This window comes from Arachis hypogaea, chromosome 5 (assembly GCF_003086295.3).
Source record: "Arachis hypogaea cultivar Tifrunner chromosome 5, arahy.Tifrunner.gnm2.J5K5, whole genome shotgun sequence".
NCBI lineage: Eukaryota > Viridiplantae > Streptophyta > Magnoliopsida > Fabales > Fabaceae > Arachis > Arachis hypogaea.
This window is the reverse complement of record NC_092040.1, coordinates 75585912-75601939: the sequence shown is the minus strand read 5'-3', so window position 1 is coordinate 75601939 and position 16028 is coordinate 75585912. Positions and strand designations below refer to the sequence as shown.

The 16028-nt window shown below is 32.6% G+C and overlaps 2 protein-coding genes and 1 pseudogene across 2 annotated transcripts; 2 read left to right on the top strand and 1 right to left on the bottom strand.

Annotated features, from left to right (window-relative positions):
* Positions 1 to 561: 561 nt before the first annotated feature.
* Positions 562 to 2206, top strand: LOC112801667 (protein BIG GRAIN 1-like E). Its single transcript, XM_025844540.3, has one exon. The coding sequence runs from the start codon at positions 822 to 824 to the stop codon at positions 1923 to 1925; it is 1104 nt and encodes a 367-aa protein (XP_025700325.1). The 5' UTR covers positions 562 to 821; the 3' UTR covers positions 1926 to 2206.
* Positions 2207 to 9157: 6951 nt separating this feature from the next.
* On the bottom strand, positions 9158 to 10254 carry LOC112803606 (uncharacterized mitochondrial protein AtMg00810-like). Its single transcript, XM_025847089.1, has 4 exons — positions 10169 to 10254; positions 9519 to 9760; positions 9290 to 9444; positions 9158 to 9169 (listed from the first exon to the last, which is right to left on the bottom strand). Exons 1-4 carry the CDS (start codon positions 10252 to 10254, stop codon positions 9158 to 9160), a joined length of 495 nt encoding a protein of 164 aa, XP_025702874.1.
* A 3095-nt stretch (positions 10255 to 13349) lies between these two features.
* Positions 13350 to 14438, top strand: LOC112803605 (aldehyde dehydrogenase family 3 member F1-like; annotated as a pseudogene).
* The last annotated feature ends 1590 nt before the right edge of the window (positions 14439 to 16028 follow it).

Sequence of the window (16028 nt, the reverse complement as noted above, 5' to 3'; positions counted from 1 at the left end):
AAAGATGTTTTTTAATAATTAAAATTTAACACATATAATCGATTAAATTGTGTTATTTTTGTCAAAATTAGGTTAGACAAATTGATTTGATCAAACAATGATTAATCAATTCTTGAACTGATCTAAATTAATATTATTTTTTTTATAGAAAATGACTACAATACTCTGTTATAGAAAATGACTAAAATACTTCTATTATATATATTAATTTTGAGAATTCTAAATTTTAGTCTTTTACTTTTCTATTGTAGGATTAGAATTTAAAATTTTTTTTAATATATATATATATATATATATATATATATATATATATAATAAGAGTATTTTAATCATTCTCTATAATAAGGATATTGTAGTCATTTTTATAGAAAAAATAATGTTAATTTAGACTAGTTCAAGATTTGATTCATTATTTTTTCGATTAAATCAATTTATCTAATCTAATTTTAACAAAAATAACTTGATTTAATCGATTATATATGTTAAATTTTAATTACTAAAAAATATCTTTTAAAAAAAAGACATTTTAGGCGTATTTGCTTAAGTGGCTTTCTCATACATAACATCATGTATGTGGGACCTCACATAAGGAACCTCCAACTAAGAGTACTCCCTCATCATCATATAAAATCATGGCTAAGAGTTGTTGTTTACACTCTAAACTGACCCTCCAAAGCACTACACTCAAATTCAATCATTCCAAAACCCTTGGGCCTTGATCGTCTTCCATTCTTTAAAAACAACCCCCTTCCTCTCTAACACCCAAAGTTGCATTGCAACAAGACACTTTCATCTTATTAGCTAAGCAAGGATCATCCATCATGTCCATAACAGGAGGACTAATAGACAAAGATATAATGAACCACCACAAGAAAACATTCCACCGGAGAAACGACTCCGGCGAGCTCGACGTGTTCGAAGCAGCAAGGTATTTCTCAGGCTACAACGAGTCTGTTATTGGCCACAACAAAAATGCATACAGTTACAGTAGTAGCAGCTGCTACTCTTCCGGAACCGCCGCCGCCGGAGCCGGCGCCTACAGAACCCACCACACTAACAGGGCAAGAATCAGCTTAGACATGCCAATGAGATCCTTGCTCCCTCAACAATTCCATGGCGTCGTGGCCGATCATCATCTTCATCAGAAGCCATCTTCACTCAAAAACAAAGAGAACAAAAAAGTTATTAGTAAGCAACCTAGTTCGCCAGGTGGAAGGCTAGCAAGTTTCTTGAACTCACTCTTTAGTAGCCAGTCAGCATCATCAAAGAAGAAGAAACCATCGTGGAAATCCACGGCTTCTTCTTCTTCATCATCAAAATCCACGAAAGATAACAACAACGAAGATCATGATGAGTTCCCTGCTGGTGGTTGGAGAAGAAGAAGAAGAAGCAGTATTAGCCACTTCGGAAGCTCATCAAGCACTGACGCTTCGGACTCTTCGAAATCCGCGTTGTCAGGCTTCCGAACCCCTCCTCCTTGTGTTCATGCTCAAACCCCAACAAAGTGTTCTTCCAATTTCAAAAACTTCTCATTGGACGGTCATGATGATAGTAACAAAACCGCAGCAGCAAGCACTGCCGCCATTACCACTTTGCAAAATGAGTTCTCGTTGTTCTTGGACGAGAAGAAAAAGAGGGATCCGAAAACAACGACGACAACTTTGTTGTTGTCGGAAAAACAACGGAACTGGATCAGTGAACTTGCTGAGAAGGAGAAGAAGTGGTTGCAGGAGAATAATAACAACAGAGAAAGCATGAATGATGATGAGATTGATGAAGGTGCAGAGAGTGATTCAAGTTCTGATCTGTTTGAGTTGCAGAACTATGATTTGGGTTACTATTCAAGTAGCGGTTTACCTGTTTATGAAACCACCAACATGGATAGCATCAAGAGAGCTGCACCAATTTCCAATGGACCTCTTTAAATTTTTCATACCACTCTGTATATTTTGTTATCTCTCTTTTTCCCTTAATTAGCTTCTTTAATTAGTTAGACTCATTCATGAGAGAACCTATGAGAAAATGCAAAAATATGTTGGATTTTGCTTGTTTAATTTGTATTTTTTTTTTTTAAATTTCCCTTCTGATTTTCTTAGCTTTTTACAACTTTAATTTTTTTTTTTTTTTTGATTCTCCGTATGTACAGTTTGGAATGTTTGGTTGTCTTATCTAAGTTTATCATCAATTCATCAGCTTCTTCTTTTTCTCTTCCTTTGCTTTTGGAACTTTTTTTATTTGTTTAATTAAGCATGCAAAAATCAAATTCAAAAGTTAATATGTAATTTATATACTATTAATTAATGATTTCCTAAGATGTACTTTGTTCCGTGATTATAGGGTTATTAACATAGATTACTGGCAGTACTGTTGGCAGCAATTAGTAGGATAAAAATATTTAGTAACTAAAAAAATTAATTAAAAATAATTAAAATTTATTTTATTTAATATTAATAAAATAAATTTTGATGATTTTTCTTTTTATTTTTTTAGCAATACCGTTATTAGTATTTAGCATCCTTATATTAACCGTAACTATTTAGTGATGGAACAAAATAATTATTAAACATACTGAAACTAATCTTCTCGAACCATTTTGTCTGCATGCAATGAGTTATTTTGATGCAGGACTGCTTAATCCTTCGGTTTTTGTTCGGAATGTTACCAAAACATTTTAAGAGCCGGGTGTTAGATCCTTTTCAGTAAAAAATTTATTCTAGTCTTTTTTATGATCCACCACTTGTCATAAAAAATAATTTTACATCAATTTTCATATTATAAATAATAAATAAAAATTTAAAATATTTCTTTATTAAAAAAACTAACTTTAATTTTTATTATAATTTCCACTTAATTAATTAAATAGTTAAATAATTAAAATAAATGTAGTTATTATTTTTTTTAATAATATTATTAAAATTTATAAATTCAAATTAATTTATTATTAAAAATATTAATATTAAAAAATTAATAACTTTATATATAATAATATATAATATATAATTCGATATTAAATTAAATTAATTTATAAAATTATTTAGTATAAAAAAAACATAGTGAAATTCTGTAGTTAATGATAAGCATTGTAAAATTGTTATATATGTTCAATCAAATCCTCTTTTAACTGTTAATGTTACTATCTATTGTAAAATTGGGTTTTTTTTTTTTTTATCGAAATTGATAGTATGATGCAAAAATTTTTTCTCCCAACTAAAGTTGTGATAAATCATTTTGATTTAGAATTTGAAAATTTGGGACTGTTAGATATTTAGAATTTAAAAATATTTTTATAAATAATTAAAAAAAGTTAAATTAGTTTGGATATATTTTCTTGTACAAAAAATAATATTAGTAAAATTTTGATTTCGTAAATTTAAAAAAAATAAAGAATAAAGAAAATTATAAGAATAAAAAATTTATAAATAATATATATAAAATAATAAAATATTAATTTATTAATAATAATAATAATATAAGAAGAGTCATATATACAATAGTAAAAAAATTTAATTTATACATATATATATATATATATATATATATATAGTTAAAACATATGTAATATATGTAATGTTAATATATGTAACTTATTAATATTAACTATCATCTCGTATTACCTATGTATATAAAGTATTTTTAATTTTATTAATAAAATATTATTTAATTATGTTAAAGGAGAACAAGTCTTTCTGAACAAGACTTGAAAAATTTTGAACAAAATGAAAGAATTCTACTTGAGATGATTAATTTAGAATTGGAAAATGAAGACGAAATTTTTATCTTACAAAAAAAAATATATTCGAAATTTACTACAAAAGTTCAAAAAGAATAATTGCAAAATGATATATACTTTTTTAATTTATAATAAAAAATTATAAAAAGAAAATGAATTTAAAAAGGCAGATGGTTCGCAATACAGAAATTTTATTAGAAGTCTCTTTTTTTAACTATCACAAGATTCAATCTCATGTATAAAAAAGTCTATTATTAAGATTTATGCAAAAGCCAAATCAAAAATACTATGGAGCTGTAAGAAGAATCGTAAGATATCTACAAAGTACAAAGGATTATGACATTCACTATAAATCTATCAAAAATTCAAAATTCCTTGAAAATACAAATAGTGATTAAGTAAGATCAATTGATGACATGAAAAAGACTTCTAAATATATATTTATACTAGGATATGGAGTATTTTTTTTGAACATCAAAAAAACAAAAAGCTGTGACTCAATCATTTGCTGAAGATGAATATTTTGTAGTCACAAATGCTACTAGTCAAGCAATATGGTTAAGAAAAATATTCGAAGACATAGGAGAGCAATAAGAAGAACCAATAACTATGTTATGCGACAACAAGTCAACAATAGCAATCGCAAACAATCCAATCCATCATAGTAAGACCAAGCATATAGCTATCAAGTATCATTTTACACGAGAAGTTATATTGGAAAAAAAAATAAAGATTAAGAATTGCAACACAGATGATCAACTGGCAGACATCTTCGCTAAGACACTATAAAAATCAAAGTTTGAACTATTTCAAAAGATGTTTAGAATTACACAAATGTACATCAAAGAGGAGTATTGATTATGCTACATATTTGTGAAATTTTCTAAAATTCTTGTGATCTTAAGTAAATAAATAAGTACTAGAAATGTGTAATATTAATATCTAGAAATATCTAAGACCTAAAAATATTTAAAAATTATAATGAACCAATTTGTGAGGCTTATAAATTGGCCATTATACATTATGGAGCTCGTTATAACACAAATTTCACGCTTTTATACTCTCTCCTTAATCCATCAATAATATAACTATTAATTTTGTCAAACCATTTATCAAAAATATTTATTTATCAAAATTATCCTCGCTACGATATACAAATCTATAATACACTAAACCAACCTTAAACTATTTCGTAAAACTAACCATGGTATTACTCTTCCCCCACCTCATTTAGAAAGAGACCTACCTTTGATACCTCCTTTTACTCCATTTCATCTTCTCTGGTTCTTTCATCATCTTTTGCTGAGTCCAAAGCTGCGACACCTTTTTCTTTTCCATGCAAAAAACTTGTTCCCATCTTGTTCTTTTATCCTTCTTCCATCAATTTTGTTGCCACTTCAGAACATACATGAATTTGCCAACACACTTCAAAAAATACTCATATCCTGAAGTTGTATATATTGAATTTTTACGATGAACCACGACTGAAATGTGTCAAAAATTACCTTTAAAAAAGACTCATTGGTGCACGAAATTGTGATCTCTAACAATGGCGCTCAACTTGGTATGCGCGTTTATAACTCAGCACTTTCTTCACAACTTCGCATCACTAACCAGCAAGTGCATTGGGTCGTCCAAGTAATAAACCTTACGTGAGTAAGGGTCGATCCCACGGAGATTGTTGGTATGGAGCAAGCTATGGTCATCCTAAATCTCAGTCAGGCGAATTCTAATGATTATAATGGTTTTCGAATATAAAGATAAACAAAGCATAAAATAAAGATAGAGATACTTATGTAATTTAATGGTGGGAATTTCAGATAAGCGCAAGAAGATATTGTGTGGCTCTTTGAACGTCTGCTTTTCGGCTGTCTCCATCCAATCGTGTATATTCCTTTCCATGGCAAGCTATATGTTGGGGATCACCGTTTTCAACGGCTACCGTCCGTCCTCTCAGTGAAAATGGTCCAGGTGCTCTGTCACATCACGACTAATCATCTGTCGGTTTTCGATCATGCTGGAATAGGATCCATTGATCCTTTTGCGTCTGTCATTCAATCCCTGAATCCTACTCGGAACACCACAGACAAGGTTTAGACTTTCTGAATTCTCAAGAATGCTGCCAATGGATTCTAGCTTATACCACAAAGATTCTGGTTAAGGAACCCAAGAGATACTCATTCTAGCTTATTTGCTTGTAGAATGAAAGTGGTTGTCAGGCACGCGTTCATAGGTGAGAATGATGATGAGTGTCACATAATCATCACATTCATCAGGTTCTTAGGCGCGAATGGATATCTTAGAATAGAAATAAACGAGAGTTGAATAGAAAAACAGTAGTACTTTGCATTAATTCTCGAGGCACAGCGGAGCTCCACACCTTAATCTATGGTGTGTAGAAACTCCACCTATTGAAAATACATAAGAACAAGGTCCAAGCATGGCCGTGAGGCCAGCCCCCAATGTCTAAGATCGCATAAACTGATCAAAGATATGGTCAAAAGACGTCTAATACAATAGTAAAAAGTTCTATTTATACTAAACCAGCTACTAGGGTTTACAGAAATAAGTCTAAGTGCAGAAATCCACTTTCGGGGCCCACTTTGGTGTGTGCTTGGGCTGAGCTTGAGCTTTACACGTGCAGAGGCTTCTCTTGGAGTTAAACGCCAAGTTGTAATGTGTTTTTGGTGTTTAACTCTGGTTTGTGACGTGTTTCAGGCGTTTTACTCCAGAATGCAGCATGGAACTGGCGTTGAACGCCAGTTTGCATCATCTAAACTTGAATGAAGTATGAACTATTATATATTGCTGGAAAGCTCTGGATGTCTACTTTCCAACGCAATTTAGAGCGTGCCATTTGGAGTTCTATAGCTTTAGAAAATCTATTTCGAGTGCAGGGAGGTCAGAATCCAACAACATCAGCAGTCCTTTGTCAGCCTCCTATCAAATTCTTGCTCAGGTCCCTCAATTTCAGCAAAAAAATACCTGAAATCACAGAAAAACTCACAAACTCATAGTAAAGTCCAGAAATGTGAATTTTACATAAAAACTAATAAAAATATCCCTAAAAATAGCTAGATCCTACTAAAAACTACCTAAAAATAATGCCAAAAAATGTATAAATTATCTGCTCATCACTCATATCATTCAAGAAACCTTCGAGAGCATCAAAACTTTTTCGTACAGATCCTTAAAGTTCTTAGAAGCACGAAAACGGATACTCAGTAATATTTCTCTTTTTTGCTGATAATAAAAGGGGAGAAGAACAGAAAAACTTGATTTTATTAAAAGGATACTGAACGCAAAGGGAGCTTATGTGACTTCGTATAGATTTAGGCATTTTTGTTGCATTCATTTATATATTTGTTTTTTTCTCTTTTTATTTATATGTTATTTCTGAACATTGAAAATGATGCTCATTCAAACATGTATTGTATGTCATATCCTTATTTCGGTTTTAATTATTATGCCTTGTATTTTATAGTTTTTTCAAATTTATAATTAAATTTTTATATATTTTTTCTTTCTAATTGAAATTTTACGTTATTTTTTTTAATTATATTTTTTATATAAAAAACGTTAAAATTAATAAAATATTCTTCTAAAAAAATATGTAATAAAAAATTTAATTAAATTTTTAATTGTGAGTACTTTTAATTTACAAAAAAAAATTCATTAATTTTAATATTTTTTATACTGTCAATGACTTAACTACAAAATTAAAAACAATAAAAAAATTCAATTAAAAAAAATATAAAAACCCAAATATAAATTTAGTAAAACTATAAAAATCAACAAAATAATTAAACCTTTTCTTTCCAATATATTATTGTGATTGATATAAATATCTTATTTGTATAGGCATCATGTTGTTCTTGTCTCTGATTATGTTTGTGAGTTTATCATATATATCAAGTATCTAATAACATATAATTTGAGTTTAATGGCTTAGTTTAATTTCTCATATGATATTTCCATCTTTTAAAATGATGAGTGTAGTATAACTTTTTGATAAATTAGACTATTTTATATGAAAGCTATTTAAATAAAAATATTAAAAATATTTTTTTATCAAAATATTTTGTATAAAAATATAATTTATTTATTTAGCTACACTTTAAATAAAAAAAATACTTTTAAAATATATCAAAATTTAATTCTATAATTCATCATCTAAAAAAAAAATTTTTTTTTTCACATGAAGATAATTATAAAATCTTCATTAAAAATACTCACCATTTTACTTAATCACTACAAATATTTTGAGATTGATTTATATTTTATACTAGAGACCGTCTCTAAAAAATAACTCTTTGTTGTCCATATACATTTGGCTTTCTAAATTATAAGCATTCTTACAAAGACTCTATACACTGCTTGTTCTCTAAGCATAAAATTATTTTATTAGACACATGATTTAAGGTAGCTGTGGAGAATGAAGCAGTTAAATCAGGTAAAACGAACTTAGCAAAATTAGTTACGTAGAGAACATGTCATCTTCTCATTAGATATAGTTTTTTTCCTGTGATTTTTGGAGAGGTTATAAATACCTTTCTTACTCAATTGTGATGCAGAGAATGCATCTCATAAATGTCATGATCACAATAATATTCAGAAACACTACTTTTATGTCAATTCTCTCTGCCTTCTATATTCTTATGTTCATTGCATATCACATTTTATCTTTTTCATACAAATTAAATCCTACATAATTTGACTTTTTATGATAATTTATGATTTTTTACTAGAAGAATTTGAGTAACGTTAACGGTAGTAATTGATGCTTATCAGTTCTTCATATATATAACAAGCTCATATAATAATAACAGAAGATGATTCTTGGACATTTGTGACGTTGAAAATAGATTAATGTATTGAAATACAAATATACATTAAAAATAGATTAAACTATACATATATTTATATACAAATATATTGGTGATTAATTTTAGTGGCTAATTTTAGTATACAAATAATATTTTTAAAAATGATAATAATAATGAAAGGTGAATTTGGGTTTTAATTTGGAGAACTTAAAAAGTAAGCAAACGGAGATTTCATATTTTCATCCTCCAAACTAGTATAGTAATATCGATGATATGATATCGTCATCAATAATTCAAAATTACCACCTAAACAGTGTCACACACGTTAATAATGTAGCTAATTGATATTTCTGATCTGAAGGAAAAAAAGCGTATAGGTATCAGGTCATAACTCAATAAAGAGAGAGAAAGAGAGAGGAAGAGAGAGCTTATAGGTGACATGACAGAACTAAGATTGTCACAGTACACAATTAGAGGTGTTGTAATTGGCATATGAATAGCTGAGAGGAGGTTATGAATGAATATAGCTTCAGCCACAGCATCAGCAATGCTTCTGTACTAGAGCGAGAGATAGCATGCTGCTTACGCGAGGCCCAAGAAATCAGATTTGGTCCTAAGAAAACACAATAACCATTAGTTGATTTACGATTATCAGGGTCTGACCCCCAATCAGAGTCAGTGTAGATAGTAAGATTGTGCTCTACGGCTGGCTGAATTTAAAGGCAAGATTAACCGTTCCACTAATGTAGTGAAGAATGCGCTTAACAACCTTCCAATGTAACTCGAGAGGGTTCTGCATAAATTGGCAGACGCAGTTGATGCAATAGGCGAGATCTGGCCTGGTAATGGTAAGATACTGAAGGCTCCCAATTATTGAGCGATAAAGAGCTGGATTTGAAACACAGGACTGCCAGTCTTGGATAATTTAAGAGAGGAAGGAATTGGAGTAGCACAAGAATTACAACCCAGCATGTTGGCTTTCTTTAGTATGTCATGAACATACTTAGTTTGGCTCAAGAGAAGGCCGCAATCATTGGTAGGAACCACTTCCAAGCCTAGGAAGTAATGAAGGCAGCCAATATCCTTCAAAGCAAAATGAAAATTGAGATCAATAATGACTTGCTTAATCTGTGCGTCTGAAATATCAGTAACTATAATGTCATCGACATAAATGAGAAGATAGGTAATAGCACCATCACAAACCCTGGCAAAAGGAAACTTATCAACCCTTGTTGTAGCAAAACCAAGCTTGTGTAAAACACCTGAAATCTTTATGTACCACGCACGGGGAGCATGTTTCAAACCGTATTATGATTTTGTTAATATACATACTTCATTAGGGGAACCAGTCTCATAACCAGGTGGCTAAATCATAAACACCTCTTCACTTAACTCACCATTTAGAAACGCGTTATTGACATCAAGCTGTCTAATGCTCTATTTGTTTGAGACATCCAAGGACAACACTAATCTGATTGAAGTAGGCCTCACAATCGGACTGAAGGTTTCTTGAAAATCAATTCTAGGTCGTTGGCTAAAATCCTGAGTGACTAGCCTGGCTTTATACTTCTGTAAAGAGCCATCCGAGTTATGTTTCACTCCAAAAACCCACCTGCATTGTATAGGAGTTCGGTTTGGAGGCAAGGGAACTAGATCCCAAGTGTGAGTACGCATGAGAGAACTATATTCTTCATCCATCGCCTGCTTCCAATGTGGAATTGATAGTGCCTCCTTGTAATTCTTAGATTTAGGATTGATTGTGACAAAGGCTTGAACCAATTTTGGTTTGAAAATATCATTCTTCGATCGAGTTATCATTGGATGAGATGAGTGGACATGTTAGGAAGATTGAGGTTGAGGTTGTGGAACAGATTGGTTAGCAAGACTAGAAAAAGAAGAGGGAGTTTCATTATGTGAATTACTTGGGAGATGTGAGTTTGAATTGATGGACTGGGAACTGATGAAAGTGATGAGGCTAAGAGAGGGAGTTTGTGTGTCAGATACAGATTGGTGAGACAAAATGGTGAGAGATGGCATATATTGAGATAACGTGGATGGTGATGATGAGGGATCATCAAGAAGGGTGTCCTTTAGTAATTATGAAAAGCCAGACTTGAAGGAAAATTTGGTTTCATCGAAGATAATATGCCTACTCAAAATGATTTTCCCTGAAGCATTCAAGCATCTGTATCCTTTGTGCTGAATGCCATAACTGATAAACACACAGGGTTAAGACCGATCATCAATCTTGTGGTTATTGAATGGCCTAGTATAAGAAAAACATAAACAACCAAAAGTTTTCAGGGACAAGTAGTTTGGGTTGACATTGAACAGCTTCTCATAAGGTGAAATATTGTCCAGAACTGGACTAGGTAGCATATTGATAAGTCACGCCGCAGTGATAAAGGCATCATTCCAAAATTGTTTGGGAATTGAAGCTTCAGCTATTAGTGTGAGACCTGTTTCAACGATATGTCTGTGTTCTTGTTCAGCAGTTCCATTTTATTGGTGGACGTACGGACATGAGAACCTACATGTCAAACCTATTCCCTGCAAAGACTTGACCAAAATCACATATTCCTTTGCATTATCACTTTGCATCATCTTAATTTTAGTATAAAGTTGCAATTTCAATCATAGCTAGGAAATCAAGAAATACAGATCTGAGTTGAGCCTTTGAGGAAATGAGATAAATCCATGTGAAATGAGAAAAAATATCAATAAAATGGACATAGTACTTTGAACAATTTATTGAAGTCACAGGGGCAGGACCCCATATGTTTGTATACACGAGTTCTAAGGGTTTTCTATACACAAAATTTGAAGAAGAAAATGGGAGCTAGTGAGCTTTCCCAAGACAGCGAGAAGGACACACAAAATATTCAGAATTGAGTGAAATATTACAAGATTGCAAAACTTTATTTACTACGGTAGTGGAGGGATGCCAAAGGCAATCATGCCAAAGAAGAAAATTGGTGTTTCATGGAACTGAAGCAAGGTGGGCAGCAGCTGAATTGCCTTTGTCACTACCACAAAAACGGAAGATAGCGACACACAATTAGCAGCTGTTTTGACAATAGTCGCTATCTGATGGATTTTCAGCAGTTTTAATAGTAAACACGGCAAGAGCAGCTATTTGATTTGATTTTGCCACAAATTTTTAAAAAAACGCTGCTAACCTAATTTTTTTTGGCGATATTTTAATTTCCCTTTCCCAAAAACACAACACTCGGCACTCAGCAGCTTCAACAAATAAAAAAGAAAGAAAGAAATGTTAAGAGAAGATAGGGAAAAACGGAGAAGGAGTGGAAAGGGAGGAAGGAGCCGGGTCGGTGCTGCTGAGTTCGCCGCCGCCGTCGCGTTGCCGTGCCGTCGAAAAGCCAGAACCGCAAGAGAAAGAACTGCGAAGAGAGAGGGAGACCGCATCAGCTCACCGCGAAACTAGCGCCGTCATCGTCCTCATCGCGGGTCTACACCGTCGCGTCTTGCCACCGCCGCCACTACTAAGCTTGCCGTTGTCGCCATTGAAGCCGAAGAGAGAGAGTGTGTTCGTGAAGAGAGGGAGAGCGCGCGCTCACGAAGGAGAAGAACGACGAAAAAGGAAGGAGAAGCAGAAGACGATGAACCCAGGGGAGAAGGAGGAGGTCTGTTCTCACACCGTCCTGCTCCGTCGTCGCGGTTGCCGTCGATTGGGGTCAAGGCCGTCGCCGTCGCACCCTGTTCCAGTCGCCATTAGGGTTTTTTGCTGCTGCCATTGATAGCGCCGCCGCTGGGAGGAGCCGAAAGGGGAGAGGAGGTCGCCGTCAAACACGCTGCCACTAGTTACAACCGTTGCCAAAACCGGGACAGATTCATTGGTAACTCTGCTTCTTCCTTAGTTGTTGACCTCAAGATAAATGGTTCATTAGTTGTTTCCTTGCTGAAAATATATTCCTGCATTCTATTAGAAATAATTGTCCAATTTGAATTGTCCAATTCTAAACTCATCATCAACTGAGTACAGGTTATTAGCTCCACCAGATTCTATTTTTTATTTTCCCTTTTTTCTTTTCAAGTTCCTTAAAAAAGCTCAAACTTTACATGACCCAGATGAGTTTTGATATGCCAAAGTTGATTTTTTTTTTCCAGAGCGAAATCAGAGAGAACAGAAGGGAAGAAACATTGGAAGATTGAAATGAATAGGCATAAGAGCAAATGAGTGGTGGGTATGCTGACATGAAGCAGAAAACTAAAGACAAACTGCTCTATGTGCAGTGTTGTAGTGTTGTTGTGTTGTGTGTTCTGAAGCTCAAAAGTGGAAGGCCAGAAGATTCTACATTGCTTTGCATTAGCGCGGCTCTCTTTTCTGAATCCCTCTTGCACTGCAAGCTCATCATCCGTCACAGCCTCATTGTGCCCTTCCTGAATCCCTCTACGCAGTTTGTAGCTGCCATCATCCTCCGTGCAGTTCCCACATGCTAGCTCACGGTACCATATCCTTCACTCTGTTTTCTGTTCCCAGAATCTTAGATATAGCATAAACTTGTTATCTTGTGCATTTTGTTGTTTTTATGGAATATGCACACAAACTGTTTGATAGTTTTCCTCAGTGAAAAACGGAGGAGCTCAACTTTTATTTTCATGGATTTAATAAGGAGTTGCGTGATTCTTTCTCTTTTGAAGTTTTAGTTTGATTGTTCTATTTTATTTGAAATTAGTATATGTTAAAGGGTACCAATGATGGTGTAGTTATGAGTTTATCAAAAGATTGATTATGCTTGGTTTATTCATTATTATGCTTAATGCAATATTTTATGAATGATATGAAGGAGTATTATGGGAGTGGAGAGAGAAAGAAAGGGTCATGGAGAGAATCACAACTCAAAGGGTTGCGTCGTTTCCTCATTGAAAAAGAAGAAGATATTTTGAAAGCCTTAATGCTCGACCTAGGAAAGCATAAAGTTGAAGCTTTTAGAGATGAGGTTATGCCTTTATTTAATTTTTTTATAATTACACTTGAAAATGGTTTGTTTTTGTTCAAAAAAGTGTGTCATCATATATACTATTTAGCACTTCTAAGTTTAATGAAAATATTTGACATTATTATTATTGCCTTTCTATTAGTTTAATCTTTAATCAATATAGTTCCTTCCTAATTTAAGCTTTCTTTTAAATTCATGCATTATGCAGCATTGAGTAGTAATAATAGTAACATTAAAAAAAAAAAAACTATTTTTCAGTTCTAATTGCTAATTAACGAATTGGCCCTTTTAAGCAGATAGGAACTTTGATGAAGTCCTTGAATTTTGCATTGAGTAACTTAAAATATTGGATATCAGGCAAAAAGGTGAGATCAGTGCCAATTTTCCTAATTCCATTTTATTTTAAATTTCAAGGATAAGCATTCAAGCCTAATGGATTCAAATTTGTTTTTTGATAGGCTAAATTGCCACAAATAGCACTGCTTAGTAGTGCAGAAATTGTTCCTGAACCTCTGGCCTAGTCCTCATTATTTCATCTTGGAATTTCCCCTTTGGTGAGTCATACTTTTTGAACCATTTTCCTTATGTTGATTAAGTATTTGTATAGCAAATTAATAGAGTTACAATTTAATTAATGACAGGTTTATCCTTGGAGCCACTAATAGGAGCAGTAGCAGCTGGAAACACAATGATCTTAAAGCCTTCAGAGTTGTCACCAGCATGTTCTTCCATACTTGCCCTTGGACTTCCCAATCATAAGGTGTTTGAAGATTCATTAGTTCTAAAACTTTCTGTAGTTTATTTCATGCCATTGGACTTTCTAAGTTTTATGCTAATATTTCTGTTATCTGCCCATGGTAGCAAATCACTATTCTTGTTTATTTGACTGGTACTATGCTAATGTCAAGTGTAAAAATATGAATTTAAAATATGAAAAATGTGTCCTATCCTATGTTTATTGCACTTATGTTATTTGAATCTGAATAATTTTTTATCTGTTCTATTGTTATGTGCATGTTAGTCCAAAAAATTAATGTCTCAATTGGGCAAGACCCAGAGTCAAAATGTCTCATTGGTGTTCTTGACATATATGGCTTTGAAAGCTTTAAGAATAACAGGTGAACATAATCATATTATTCACTCAAACACATGCGTGTGCGCGCACACACACACACACATATCATTGTTCCTCGAGAGTAGCATAAATCTGAGTTGATATCTAATTCCCTCTTTACAGTTTTGAGCAGTTTTGTATTAATTTCACAAATGAAAAGCTGCAGCAACATTTCAACCCGGTATGAGGTTAGTTTTTAGATATTTGACAACTTTAACTATCACTTTTTCTCATAACATGCATTCCAACATGGATAATGTCCTGCAACATATGTTTAAGATGGAACAAGAGAGAAATACAAAAGAAGGGATTGATTGGAGCTGCTTAGAATCTATGGATAATCAAGATGTACTTGATCTAATTGAAAAGGTTTATACATACTTTATGGCTATGCTTCATTTTGCAATATTTATAGCAAGATTTCAATCTGATAGAGCAACATCTAATGATATATATATATATATATATATATATATATATATATATATATATATATATATATATATATATATATATGTTTACAAACTGCTTATGTAGTTTGTATTTGATTTACTTTGTAATATTCAGAAATGCAACTTAGATACTAATTTGTTTACAATATGTAGACATCTTTGCAATTATTACAAAGAATTTTCAAGATGTCTCCTCTGAATTTGCATTCAAAATGTTATGTCCTCATTATCTAAAGCAATCCTTTTGATGCAGAAACCAGGTGGAATCATTGCTCTTCTTGATGAAGCTTGCTATGAAAAAGTTTTCTCTCTCTCTCTCTCTCTCTCTCTCTCTATATATATATATATATATATATATATATAGATTCACTTACAAGTGGATCAATATGCTGTTACAAATGCAAATAAAGTACATAATTAATTCCTCCTGTTATTCAGTTTTTTATAAGCTCAGATATGAAATTGAGACAGTTCAAAACTGTCTCGTTTTTTTTAAAAAATTCTACATAGATTTGTGGCGGTTTTAAACCGCCGTAATTTTTTTTAAATCCGTTGACAGAATAGCGGCGGTTTTACAACCGCCGCAAAATGAATTATCTGATTTGCTGCGGTTGTGCCAGCGGTTTTTCAAAACCGCCGCAAAATCAAATCTCCACCCCCTAATAGGCAACGCTTGTGGAACCGCTGGAATTTTGTTTCGCGGCGGTTAAAAACCGCTGCAAATCGCTAAAAAAACCGCCGCTATTCGGCGTGTCCCTTGTAGTGTGTCTTTTGCTCGAAAGTCAATAAATTTGTATAGTTCTTTCTCAACTGTTCCTTAGAGTATGACCTCCTTGGAGACATTGCATTTAACAGCACAGTGTTCATCATGAAACTTTAAAAAAAAAACTTTATTGTCTTTAGCAAATTGATATACACTTAGGAGATTTTTCAAAATTTGAGGCA

Coding starts and splice junctions, on each gene's coding strand:
- LOC112801667 (XM_025844540.3), top strand. CDS start 822: ATGTCCATAACAGGAGGACTAATAGACAAAGATATAATGAACCACCAC.
- LOC112803606 (XM_025847089.1), bottom strand. CDS start 10,254: ATGGATGAAGAATATAGTTCTCTCATGCGTACTCACACTTGGGATCTA. Junction 9,761..10,168: donor CGAACTCCTATACAATGCAG/GTGGGTTTTTGG, acceptor TCCTTTTGCCAG/GGTTTGTGATGGTGCTATTA. Junction 9,445..9,518: donor GAAAGCCAACATGCTGGGTT/GTAATTCTTGTG, acceptor TTTCAAATCCAG/CTCTTTATCGCTCAATAATT.